This window comes from Carassius auratus, unplaced genomic scaffold (assembly GCF_003368295.1).
Source record: "Carassius auratus strain Wakin unplaced genomic scaffold, ASM336829v1 scaf_tig00218116, whole genome shotgun sequence".
In the NCBI taxonomy this organism is placed as follows: domain Eukaryota; kingdom Metazoa; phylum Chordata; class Actinopteri; order Cypriniformes; family Cyprinidae; genus Carassius; species Carassius auratus.
The window spans coordinates 3,771-17,272 of record NW_020529384.1 but is presented as its reverse complement, the minus strand read 5'-3'; the positions used below and the strand labels follow the sequence as shown (position 1 = coordinate 17,272).

The following is a 13,502-nucleotide window of genomic DNA, read 5'->3' as shown; positions in this document are numbered from 1 at the left end:
ATATATATATATTAGAGAATTGTAATGCCACAATTTGACTGATTTTAAGTTAAAAACATAACACCAAGAACTTTACATGGATGCTGATGGGGTCAAGACTGATGCAAAGTGTAGGTATGACAGTAAATCACATTCATTATGGAGAAAACACTTGGATAGACACAGACATGAATAGGTTAATAATATTGAATACAGTGTAAGGTTGTACACAAATATAAATGCATACACATTTAGATACAAATATTTTTAATAAATGATAAGTATTTTGCTATGTATACAAGGTAATATGGATCCAAAATCAAACCCTGTAAAAAACAAAAAGAACCGTTTTATTCATCTGAAATATTTTTATTATTACTATTAAAATTTAATGATAGGCAACAAAATGCTTATTGCAAGTCTTGTCTTTGTACCATAATTTAAAGATTTATCAGTAATTATAACGTGTTTTTTTATTACTCCATCCACTAGAGGCAGTGTGATTTACAGGTCAGACAGTACGTCTTCCTGTCTTGCCCGCAAAGAGCCATTTTGTCGACCTGTGGAAGAAGGTAAGCATGTGGTGGGGTTGCTCTCTTTGTAATCTAAATCATCTGTGTATTAATATTACTAATCCGTGGTATTTTTAAGTCAATCTTAATTGTTTACTGTGGGTTAGTATGTTTTGTGGCTGTATTTTGTACATAAATGTTGAAAGTGCATCATTAAGACAAAAATGTAGCATGTGCAGTGTATGTGCAAGACACGTGATAAATGTTATTCATAGCATTTTTATCTAAAGCTCATTGCTAAATCGTGGCATTTGTCATGTAAATGCATCATTCTTAATCGAAAAATGCCTAAGTGGAATGACACAGGAATGACGTTCTTTCATAATCGTTAGTTTATGAGCTGTATGTTGTGTATCTAACTGAAACCCTATACGTTCGTGATTGGAAGAGATGTGGTGGGTAAGTGTCGTCCGTGTGACATGATTGACAGATGTGTCACGCGAGTGATCGCGAAAACATATTTGATACAGCGATGTAAATGAGTGATGTTAATTATAATTCAGTGGATGAAGAATTAAGAAACAAAGTAAACGTTATAATATCAGCACGTGTCCTAATATGCAGCTTTGACTATTAGACTAGCTTATGTTACTGTATAAGAGATGTGAGTTTTGTCGACAGGCCAGCTTTAGAAAAAAAACTTTAAAAGCAGTGTGAAGTATTTATGTTTTTGTTAAATGTATTTGTATAAATAACATTATATAAAAATGTTTTCACAGCTTTGTGTTGAAGAATTGCAGAAACGTGATTTGAGGTAAGATGTTACTTACACACACACAGACACACATACATGTGTGTTCTTTATATATATATATATATATATATAAGGGCCGGGACTCGATTAAAAAAAATAATCTAATTAATTAGAGGCTTTGTAATTAATTAATCGATTTTAATCGCATATAAATATTTGATCTGAGATCAGTGCGAAGTAATTTTCACATGGATTTATAGTATACCATTGAATAATGACTGAATACATAAGCTTAAGCAACAAAATATTGTTTATTTTTGTTCAACCAAGTCTAGCAGACCAGTGCAATTTTTGCCATTAAGTGTAGCAATAGCATATTTAGAAAAAATTTAGAAATAGTACATTTCAGAAATTCAGGTAGCTTATAGGTGCTGGAACTTCTGTAAAGTGTTTTTTAAGTAAAACACAATACTGTCAATTACATTCAGAACATTGGGAACCTTGACTATTAGAAAACATCTCTCAAAGGCCAAAACATACTAAGTCCAACTCTCAATAACCTTGGCCAAAACAATAAAGAGTTCAACATAAACTGCCAGTTGCACCAACAAAATAATATATAGTTCAACATAAAGTGTAAAGTCCACGCTAGCTGCTATATGTTTTGCGTTGAGGTGATACTTGAGGCTCGATGTGCTGCGGTGATATGCGAACGCTAGTTGGTGCTCCAGTATAATCGGTCCGCCGAAACTCATCCAGTGAGAAACGTTCTGCGGTGCAAAAATAAGTTATTAAAAATGCGAAATTTTTTTCTGTAACTAATTCATCTTAATTAATGTGCTATTTTTTGTGTAATTAACCTCAATTAATGCGTTAAAGTCCTGGCCCTAATATATATATATATATATATATATTATACACATACACTCCTGAACAAAATCTTTAGACCATTGGATGCATCGTAAGTTTTACACATTTCGCACTAGTGGATCATAACCGGGTTGTAAGTGTTGCTTCAAAATGCAAAAAGAAAAAACTCCACTTACACACGGTTATGATCCACTAGTGCGAATGTGTAAAATTTGCAAGCATCCCCTGGTCTTAAGATTCTGTTCAGTAGTGTATATTATACACGTGTGTGTGTGTGTGTGTATATAGCAATAATATAGGCGTGTATTTCATTTAAAGTATTTTGGGTAAAGTTGTGAATGTTTTACAGTGTTGATAAGGTTTATGTAATATATTGTACATTCTGTATATGTAGGCTAAATGTACCTATTAAGCTCACCAAAATCTACATTCAAACATTTTTAGTAGGGCTGGACGATTAATCGAATTGAAACCAAAATTCAGAACCTTTAACTGACGTAAATGTCGGTTATTTCGGTTTTTGAATCCTGTTAATACTTCCCCCTTAAAAGCATACTACTGTGTGTGTAGCCACGTGACTCTGCCCCGTCCAGTCAGTGGCATAAAAGCAAAACACAGAAGGGCACGCTGGGTTCAACACATAGTGATGGCGTGCAAGCAGTGAGTCTTCACTAAACTTTGTCAGTTGAATTTGTTTTATAGTTTGGACATTCAAGTGATTAGACAATTGGATATGTATTATTACATTGAGCTACCATGTTCATGTAGCTGTATTGTGACACGAACACTCATATAAACGGCTGTGAAGATCGCGTGCACAAAGGAACGCAGAAACTAGTTGTCAGTGCTGTCCTGTGATTGTCAGCCCTGTCCTGTGATTTATCACTAAAGTAGCTTAGAATCTCAAAACCTATTATAGCATATTTTTCTACTTTTGAAGGAACTAGGCTATTTACAACCCACAGATTCACAATAATATAGACAGGGTATGACTAATTCACACACACATCACTCATACTGGTACTTAGCTAATTTATATTTATCTGATCTTTATTTATCTGTTACACTGAGCAATAATCTTTAAGAAATGTTATGAACAGATTAAATAACTGCTGATAGTGAGCTATGAAGTCAGATCGCTCTAAGTAGGAAAAAACATCTCACCTTTAATAGTCAATCATATTTACCGTACAAACCTTGTCAGTGAACTATGAGAGCAAAAAAAAAACAATACCGAAACAAAATAACTGTTCATTAATCGTAATTGAGGTAAAATGTTCAATTAATCGAGGTTCTGATTTTAGGGCACAATCATCCAGCCCTAATTTTTAGTGCACAGTATATTGATTTCAATACAATATGTTATGTTTAAATAAAATATTGATCTCTCACGCACTCATAAAAAAAAAGAAAAAAAATGTTTTATTTTAAATGATGAAAATATTTAATTGAAGATGTACATCTTTAAATGCAAAAAGTCTGGCTGTGCCCTTTAAGCACACCCCTGTTCCCATTAAGCTCCTATTATGTTTTATGAAAAATTCAATCACAAAAAAACAACACTAAAATGAAGCAACAAGGCACTGAAATTGATCAATCATATATTCATAATGAGTCATTTAAGCACACTGCAACATTTAGCTTCAGACTTTGATTCTATCCAGCTGTCGCAGGTCAAACATGTTTGATATTTTCAGCTGTAATTATTTCCCACATTCAAGTTCTAGGTTATAATATCCTAAAATAGAATCATTAATATTTTAATTTTAAAGTAGTGTAACTTACCAGAGTGTATGTCAAGCAAAAACTGAAATAGTTTACTGAACGTTAGATGTTCTTAAATGGGAATAAAGGTTTTTCATGCCTTTTGGTGTTGTAAATTTATAATGTATGTAAGTTTTCTAAAGTAGTATGATCCATTTGAATCAATTAAAATATTATTAACTCTGAAATAAACCCAAAAGTGTAATTTTATGTCATACAATTTAAAAAATAATGTTATTTAAATTAAATTTAAAGTTTGTTGTTTAGCACATTTTGAAATGATGTAAACAGTCATGAGTAGTTGGGGGTGTTATTTGATTGTGAATAATTATTTATTTATCAGTCCGATCAAGTTGGTATTGCTTCAAAATGCTTTTGAACTGCTGTGTGTGTACACACACATAGACTTGTATATGTAGTCATGATATAATGTAATGTTGAAACTTTGGAAAAAAATAACCTTAATTTTAATTTCTTTATATAGAAAAGAAAAAAACTATATTATACTGATTTAATTTGATACATTGTGTAAGTAAAACATAGGGTAAAGGTATTTCAAATGCAATTAAGAGGAGGATGATTAGTGTTCAGTGGTATAGTATAAAGAAATTAAATGAAATGTTACTCCGTGATTTCACCACTAGATGTTACTGTAATTCAAAATTTTCAGATGTATAGTGGTTTGTAGCGATTTAAAGAATGTATTGCTCACTATCTATGCCTTGTAGTGCAATACCATTACTGTGTGAATAATTTTGTATAGTTTATTGAAAAGCATAGTTTCTATGTAGGTGATTTTTTTCTCTTGTTACATATATGAATAAATATGTTTATTATCATAAGCTGATTTCTATTATTATTACAAATAAATGTATTTGGTGGTTGTATGCATAAACATTTTAACTGGAAAACATCAAAATAAACATAATGGTATTTCATATTATCATTAATAGACATTTTTAATCAGACCTAACACTTGATGTTTTTAAATTGCTGTATCATGTTTTGGAATTGTTGTGCAGCAATGTGTTATTTAATTTGTTTCTATGTTTTTTGTGCATGTATAGATGCCTCGGACGAAGCACTCTCAGCGCTGCCAGGCAGCAAAGAAGAGAATGGCAGACCGGAGAACAGAGGGTCTGCCGCCTCTTAAAAAACCGGCAGAAATATCTGAACATTGTGTCCATCACAATGTGCATAAAAAAACTGATCTTGACTATTTTCTGAAAGCAAATGAACTTGAGAATTTCCTGAAAAAGACTGATCTTGACACTTTTCTGAAAGCAAATGAACTTGAGAATTTCCTGAAAAAGACTGATCTTGACACTTTTCTGAAAGCAAATGAACTTGAGAATTTCCTGAAAAAAACTGATCTTGACAATTTTCACAAAGAACCTACCATTGACAATTTTCACAAAGAACCTGCCATTGACAATTTTCACAAAGAACCTGCCATTGACAATTTTTGCAAAGAACCTGCCATTGACAATTTACCTGAAAATGATCTTGAAAAGCCTTTGAAAAGTCTGAAAAACAAGAAAGCATTCTCTGAAACTCTACCTCAATCTTCATCTATGCCTCAGTCTTCCTCTCTGCCTCTCTCTACTACTAATAATACTAAGATGACTGTGAATGATGTCTCTGCTCTATCTCCACAGACTTCTTACATCAGTGGTTCTTTCCATCAAGGAGATTACCGTTTTGGCCGGAATAGGGGAAGTCAATGTGGTGCAAACTGTTTAACTGCAATTATGATGAGTAAGATGAAAAATGTTTTGCAGTGGACGAGAAGTGACCTGAATGCTGTTCTGATCCATGGAGATGACCTGTACAGTGCCATGAGAGACGCAGGGAAAATCAACGATCCTGAATCAGGCTTCATAGCTGTTCATGAGCTACCAGACACACACACACTTAAAGATAGTCGGTTTTCAATAAACTATGGTGAAGCATTGACTGGCTTGTTTGGTGTCAATAAATATGATGGAGAACTACAGGGGTATGCGATGTCATTTGATGAAGCAGTAAATCGAGCATTCCAGAGGTTTGATGCTGTTTTAGTGAATATTAAGCTAACCATATGTGCAGCTGTCAGAGAAGGTTCCTGGTATGCAGTGATTGATCCACATTCAAGACGAGGTGATGGCAGATGTGTAGCTGACGGTAAGAGTGTAGTGGTTTACCATCGTAACTTGCACTCGCTGATTGTTCATTTCCGGAAACTTGCTGCGTCTATAAATGCACGTTATCAGGAGTTTGAGGTAACGGGGGTCAACGCAGTTATGACTGGCAGAAAACGGCCATTCTGGCAAGTGATCGAGAACGCTGGTCCAGCAGAAAATGAGCGTGAAGGTGAGAAGTCGGACGTGGAAGTTGATGTTGGGTGCAGTCGATTTCTGAATGATTTCATGGACAAAACATCTGTGAAAGAAACGTGTGCACAACCGAGAACAAAAACGCCATACTCAAGTAATGAAAATGCAGGTGATGTTACATTCCTTTCACAAACTGCTAATGTTTCTGTACGGTTTAGTCCATTAACATTTGAGCAACAAAAGGGTGTTTGCTTAAAGTTAAACATTGCAAACATTGTAAAACAACAAAACAATCCACCTGAGACTCTTGAAGTGGTTGAGCCTTGTGAAACGAGCAAGACTGTTGCAGATGGAAACTCTTTTTTTAGAGCATTAGCCTTTGCTGTAAGTGGATCAGAACGAGAACACAGAAAAGTGAGACGGGCTGTAGTTACACACATTCTGCAGAATGAAGAAAACTACGTACAGTATCTCAAACAAGGATACAGCTCTGTACCAGACTACATTGCCAAAACAAGAATGAAATTCGTTGGAAATCTGGCAACAGAGATGGAAATACAAGCAGCCAGTGATTTAATTGGCACAGACATATTTACATACAGTCGAGAGAAATGGTTTAGATTTTCATCTTCAAATGCTTCCTTTAATGCACATGGTTGTCAAGACAGTGGCATATATTTGAAATATGAAAACAGCTGCCATTATGAAGTTGTTGTATGTGGAAAGAGCAAGGATGGTAACTGTGTATTATTTTGTAAATCACCATCTCAACATTCACTGTCTGATCTAGCAACAAATGTGTCTTTAAAGTCAGGTGAGGATTCTAGTGAGAAACTTGACTGCAGCAATAGTACAGAGTTCAAAGAAGAAAAACAAATGAAGGCAAAGAAAAGATTACATGAGGATGAAGAAAAACAAATGAAGGCAAAGAAAAGATTACATGAGGATGAAACTTACATTTCAATTATGAAATCCATCAATAAAAAATACAAGAAAAATGAACAGCATAAAGGAAAAGTGAAGAAAACTGTGAACAAATACAAATCAAATGATTTACACTGCAAGACTGTGTCAGAAATGGAAGCGGATGTTGACTGCAGTCAATCTTTGACTTGTGTCACAAACACAGATAAAATATCTGTGAATGAAACGTGTGCAGACCAGAAAACAGAAAATACTTCTTTATATCCAACAAAAGAAAATTCAGGTGATGTTGAATTTGTTTCAGAAACTGTCAATGTTTCTTTACAGTTTAGTCCATTGACATTACAGCAACAAAAGAGTGTTTGCTTAAAGCTAAACATTGTAAACATCATAAAAGAAGACAATAATTCAAATGAGATTATTGAAATGGCTGAACCTTGTGAAACAAAAAGTATTTTGGCCGATGGTAACTGCTTTTTTAGAGCAGTAGCTTTCGCTGTCAGTGGAAGTGAAGAAGAACACAGAAAAGTGAGACGAGCTGTAGTTACACACATACTGCAAAATGAAGAAAAGTATGTACAGAATCTCAGACGAGGATACAGCTCTGTACCAGAGTACATTGCCACATCAAGAATGAAATATGTTGGAACTTGGGCGACAGAGATGGAAATACAAGCAGCCAGTGATTTAATTGGTGTAGACATTTTTACATATACTCGAGAGAAATGGCTTAAATATAAATCTTCAAACATCTCCTCTAATAGACACAGCTGTCAACACCATGGAATTTATTTGAAACATGTAAATAGCTGTCATTATGAAGTTGTAGTATGTGTAAAAACCAAAGACGGTAGTTGTGCCTGCTTTTGTAAATCATCATTTCAAGAATCGTTTAATGAAACATTAACTTTATCTTCAAGATCACGTACGCTTTATAGGAAGAAACTTCAATACAACAATAATATTGAGTTCAAAGAAGAGAAAAAAAATAAAGCAAAGAAAAGATACCATGAGGATGAAATTTACAAAAAATCAATAATGAAATCCAGCACTGAAAAATACAAGAAAAATGAACAGCATAAAGAAAAAGTAAAGGCATATAGCGTGGATAAATACAAATCAGATGATTTTCATTGTGAGGCTGTGAAGACATATAGTGTTCAGAAATACAGTACAGATATAGCACATAGAGAGTCTGTTAAGAATTACAGTGTGCAAAAATACAAACAAATTGAATCACACAGAGAGTCTGTTAAGAATTGTAGTGTTCAGAAATACCTTGGAAATGTATCACACAGAGAGTTGGTGAAGAAGTACAATGTTCAAAAATATAAGGAAAATAAAACATACAGGGAAATTATGATAAACTATAATAAACAGAAATACAAAAATGATATTACTTTTGCCAATAATATTAAAATGAGAAATGTTGCAACACGATGTGAGGTAGACATTAAAAGGAGGGAGATGAACTATGTCATTGAACAGTTTAAAGAAAAAACATCTACAGGTCCTGAATATATTTGTTCAGTTTGTCATCGTTGCTGCTTTAAAATGCAGGTCAAACATTGTAAAAAAAAAAACTATTTTCAGAAATCAGACCATTGTGGTTATATTGCAGAGAAATGTATAACACTGGATTATCTCCATCAGTGTAATAAAGAGTGCACTGAAGATTGTGTGTATAAAAATAGCCCTGCTGAATCTCTATGGATTTGTCACACTTGTGATAGAAAAATTTGTGAAGGTAAAATACCTGCTGAAAGTGTAGCTTGTAATAATCTAGCTTTGAATCCAATTCCTGCTGAATTGAGATGTTTAAACTCACTTGAGGAGCATCTAATAGCAAAGAATATTCCATTTATGAAAATGCTGGCTTTACCACGAGGTGGACAGAACGGAGTTCATGGTCCAATAATGTCTGTCCCATCTAATGTTACAAAAGTGGTGAATGTTTTACCAAGGTCAGAAAATCATGATTTTATGATACGAGTGAAGCTTAAGAGAAAACTGACATATAAAGGGCATTATGAGTATAAATATATACATACCAATAACATTAAAAGAGCATTGGCATATTTAAAAGAGAATAACAAGTGGTATACAGATGTAGAGTTTAATGAAACTTGGATTAATCCTCTGAGTAAAACAGAAGAGGAAATGACTGATAACAGTGACAAAAATGAGTCTAATTTAGACAACTGTGAGGACATGCTTATTAATGAAGAGCAAAACATTGACAATGATGATAATGAGATGAGTGATGAAACACTTCATGATCGACAGCAGCATGGTTTATTTATGGATTCATGTTTGCAGCCAGTGGACATTGCTCAAGAGGTCTTAGATCAACACTTTGATGGCATTGTGTCACTTGCACCAGCAGAAGGCAATAATCCAGTGAGAATGTTAATGGATGAAACTAATGAGGCCAAATGTTTTCCAGTTTTGTTCCCAAAAGGAAAAGGCACATTTCATGATTCACGACCTGAGAAATTAACATTATCTAGGTATTTAAACAATAGAATTTTAAATGCAGATGGACGTTTTGCCCAAAACATTGACTACATATTCTATGGACAATATTTGTCAGAGCTGAATCAAGTTGTCTCGAATGTATCTATTGCATTGAGGAAAGGCTATGACCAAAGCAAGCAAACAAAAATTACTTCAGAAATGCTGACAGACAAAGATTCAATTCAAAGGATTTTAAATTATGACGAGGGTTATAAATTTTTAAAGCCAGTGAGAGGCAGTCCTGTTTTTTGGCAAGCTGTTCAGAAGGATTTGTTTGCAATGGTAAGGCAACTTGGGATCCCAACATGGTTTTGCTCATTTTCCTCAGCTGATTTGCGATGGCCAGAATTATTGCAGTGTATTGTGAAACAAGAGGGTTGTCAAACTCCTATTGATGAACTGGACTGGTCTGACAGATGTGGGATGCTGAAACGAAACCCAGTAACTGCTGCCAGAATGTTTGATCATCGATTCCACTGTTTTCTGAAAGATGTCATTATGTCACCAGCTCAACCCATTGGAAAAATAATAGATTATTTCTATCGAATTGAATTTCAACAACGTGGATCACCTCACACACATTGTCTGTTTTGGGTTGAGAATGCACCTCAAGTGGACAGAGAGGATGATGATGAAGTTGCAGCATTTGTTGATCGTTATGTCACTTGTGAAATGCCACCTGAAGATGAAACAGAAATGCATGAAATTGTGAGTACTGTCCAACAGCACAGCAAAAGACATGCTAAAACATGTAGAAAGAAAGGCACTACATGTAGATTTAACTTTCCACGTCCACCTAGCGAAAACACTTTCATTTCAAGAAGAAGACAAATAGATAACAATGACAAAACAACAGATGATGGACAATGTGAAAGTAAAGACAAAAAGGTAGACAACTCTAAAGAGATATCAAAAGAATTAGCTGAATCTATAATGAAAAAAGTAAGAGAATGTTTGCTGAACACTGATGCTGTCTTTGACTCTGTTGACTCTATGTTTGCATCTATTGGTATAAATCAAGAGATATTTGAATGTGCTTATAAAAAAATGACAAAGAAAACAAATGTTGTGCTGAAGAGAAAGCCAAGTGATGTTTGGGTGAATCAGTATAATAAAGATCTTTTGCGATGCTGGAATGCAAACATGGACATACAGTTTGTTGTTGATGCCTACTCTTGCATAGTGTATATAATTTCCTACATTTCAAAAGCAGAGAGAGAAATGGGATTGCTGCTGGCAAATGCACAGAAAGAAGCACACAAGGATGGCAATATGGATGCAAAACAAGCTTTAAGAAAACTTGGAAGTGTTTTCCTCCACAATAGAGAGGTGTCTGCCCAAGAGAGCGTTTATCGTTTGACTAATATGAGATTAAAAGAAGGATCGAGGAAAGTGGTCTTTATTCCAACTGGTAATTCAATCAAAATGAGTTTACCTTTAAATATCATAAATAAAAAAGCTGAAAATGGACAAATTGACAATGATGAAATATGGATGAAAAGCATCACAGACAGATACAGAGCTCGTCCAAAAACTCAAGAATTTACAGGAATGTGTTTAGCGTCCTTTGCATCAGAGTACAGAGTTCTGTCCAAATCTGAAAAGTCATGCACAGACCGAGTAAAACTGGAAAATGACATGGGGTTTGTGAGAAAAAGAACTCGAACAGATTTTGCAGTCGTACGATATGCTCGTTTTTCACCAACTAAAAATCCTGAAAATTATTATCAAAGTATTTTGGAATTATTCTTGCCTCATTTTTTGCAAAGCCAACTGAAACCACCAAATTTCACTACATATCAGGAGTTTTATGAGACTGGATTTGTAACATTGTATAATGATGAGCCTGAGTCAGTGAAAATCATAGTGGACACAAACAGGTCAAAATTTGAAAAAGAAGCAGACAGTATACAAAAAGCTCAAGATGACTTAGAACAACATGGACCAATGGAAGACGCTTGGGCCCAAATCTGTCCAGAAGCAGAACTTGAGCGTTTAGAATGTCTGGATACTAGAAAAGAACAACCAATAGAAACAGAGGAAGGTGATGATGTCATTCCTGATCTATTACCAAATGTTCATGGGTTCACATTAGAAAAGAATCCTTGTGCTATGACAAAGAAAGATGCAATGTGTTTGCTGCGTTCTTTGAATGAGAAACAGTCACAAATCTTTTATAAAGTGAGACAGTGGTGTCTAGCAAAAGTACAAGGTGAAAACCCAGAACCATTTCATGTGTTCATATCTGGGCCTGGAGGAGTTGGAAAGTCAGTGTTGATTAAAGCAATCTATTATGAAACCTCTCGCATTCTATCAAAGTTATCAGAAAATCCAGATGAGACTCATGTGCTCTTAACAGCTCCGACCGGTGTCAGTGCATTTCACATAAATGCAAAAACTATACATTCAACTTTCTCTATTGGAACGAATGCTACATTGCCATATCAGCCACTTGGAGATGAAAAAATTAATTCCTTGAGAGCAAAATATGGAAAACTGCAAATATTAATAATTGATGAAATTTCAATGGTTGATCATAAACTTTTGGCATATATTCATGGCAGACTAAGACAAATCAAACAAACAGGAGATTATTCAGCATTTGGAAAAGTCTCAGTAATAGCAGTCGGAGATTTTTATCAACTTTCTCCCGTCAAAGGAAAACCACTTTATACTGAACCAGTGAACAGTGTGAATCTTTGGGAAACTCACTTTAGTGTTGTTGAACTCACAGAGATCATGAGGCAGAAGGACAAAGAATTTGCTGAATTACTAAGTCGTTTAAGGCTACGTAAAAAGGATGAACCAATGCGTGAAGATGACGTTGCTATGCTTAAAAAATGTGAAACAGGTGATGGTGATGATAGTACAGACATCCACATTTATGCAACAAACAGTGAAGTTGATGTACACAACATACATATGCTGCATAAATTATGCTCGGACACAGTTACTGTAAAAGCACAAGACTTTGAGAGAAATGCTAAAACTGGCCGAATGGAAGAAAAAGATGGGCATCATTTCAGAGTTCATAACAGCTGTTTAGAAAAATCCCTTGAATTAGCTATTGGTGCTCGAATAATGCTTATAAAAAATATTAATGTTTCAGATGGTCTTGTGAATGGAGTTTTTGGGACAATTAAAGAATTCTGTTATGATGATAATGAAACATTTCCCTCGAAAATATATATTGAATTTGACAATGAGCAAGTTGGTAAAGAAGCAAGAGCCAAACATCCGTGTTTAAAACCTGGACTGGAGAAAGCAACACCAATTGAACCTGAAGAAGAGAAAGTAACCAATGATGGTGGTGTCAGAAGGCAGTATCCTATCAGATTAGCTTGGGCTTGCACAGTTCATAAAGTACAAGGCCTAACAGTGGACAAAGCTGTTGTTTCAATGAAAAAGATATTTGCTGCAGGACAAGCATATGTAGCATTAAGTCGAGTGACCTCTCTTGATGGACTCATCATAGAAGATTTCAAAGAAAACGTTATTTTTGCAAAAGATAACATTGAGCAAGTACTACAGAATATGCCTCCATTCATTCTTCCATGTGAAACAACAGAAACTTTCACATACAAAATGATGTTACATAATGTTGAAGGACTAATCCCACATATATTAGATATTCGCCAAGATAACAGATACTTTGAAGCAGATATGATATGTGTAACAGAGACATGGCTAAAACCAAACTATGTGGAGAATGCTGTTAGCCTTGCTGGTTACTTTTTCAATGATAAACCACGTAGTGCTGCATATGACACAAGTCAAGATGTTTTTGCTAAACTAAAAGAGGAAAATCATGGTGGTGTTGGTATATATCACAAAGAAAAAGTCAAAGTTGCTTTAATGGATTTACCA

The 13,502-nt window shown here is 34.6% G+C and overlaps 2 protein-coding genes across 2 annotated transcripts; both read left to right on the top strand.

Annotated features, from left to right (window-relative positions):
* The first annotated feature begins 2,343 nt into the window (after positions 1–2,343).
* LOC113104783 (uncharacterized) lies at positions 2,344–7,450 on the top strand. Its single transcript, XM_026266132.1, has 3 exons — positions 2,344–2,775; positions 4,947–7,008; positions 7,446–7,450. Exons 2-3 carry the CDS (start codon positions 4,947–4,949, stop codon positions 7,448–7,450), a joined length of 2,067 nt encoding a protein of 688 aa, XP_026121917.1. The 5' UTR covers positions 2,344–2,775.
* A 94-nt stretch (positions 7,451–7,544) lies between these two features.
* On the top strand, positions 7,545–13,191 carry LOC113104784 (uncharacterized; the record flags this gene model as incomplete). The annotated part of the gene is made up of 1 exon (XM_026266133.1): positions 7,545–13,191. A coding segment is annotated over exon 1 (5,647 nt), but the record flags the coding sequence as incomplete, so codon positions are not given.
* Between the last annotated feature and the right edge of the window lie 311 nt (positions 13,192–13,502).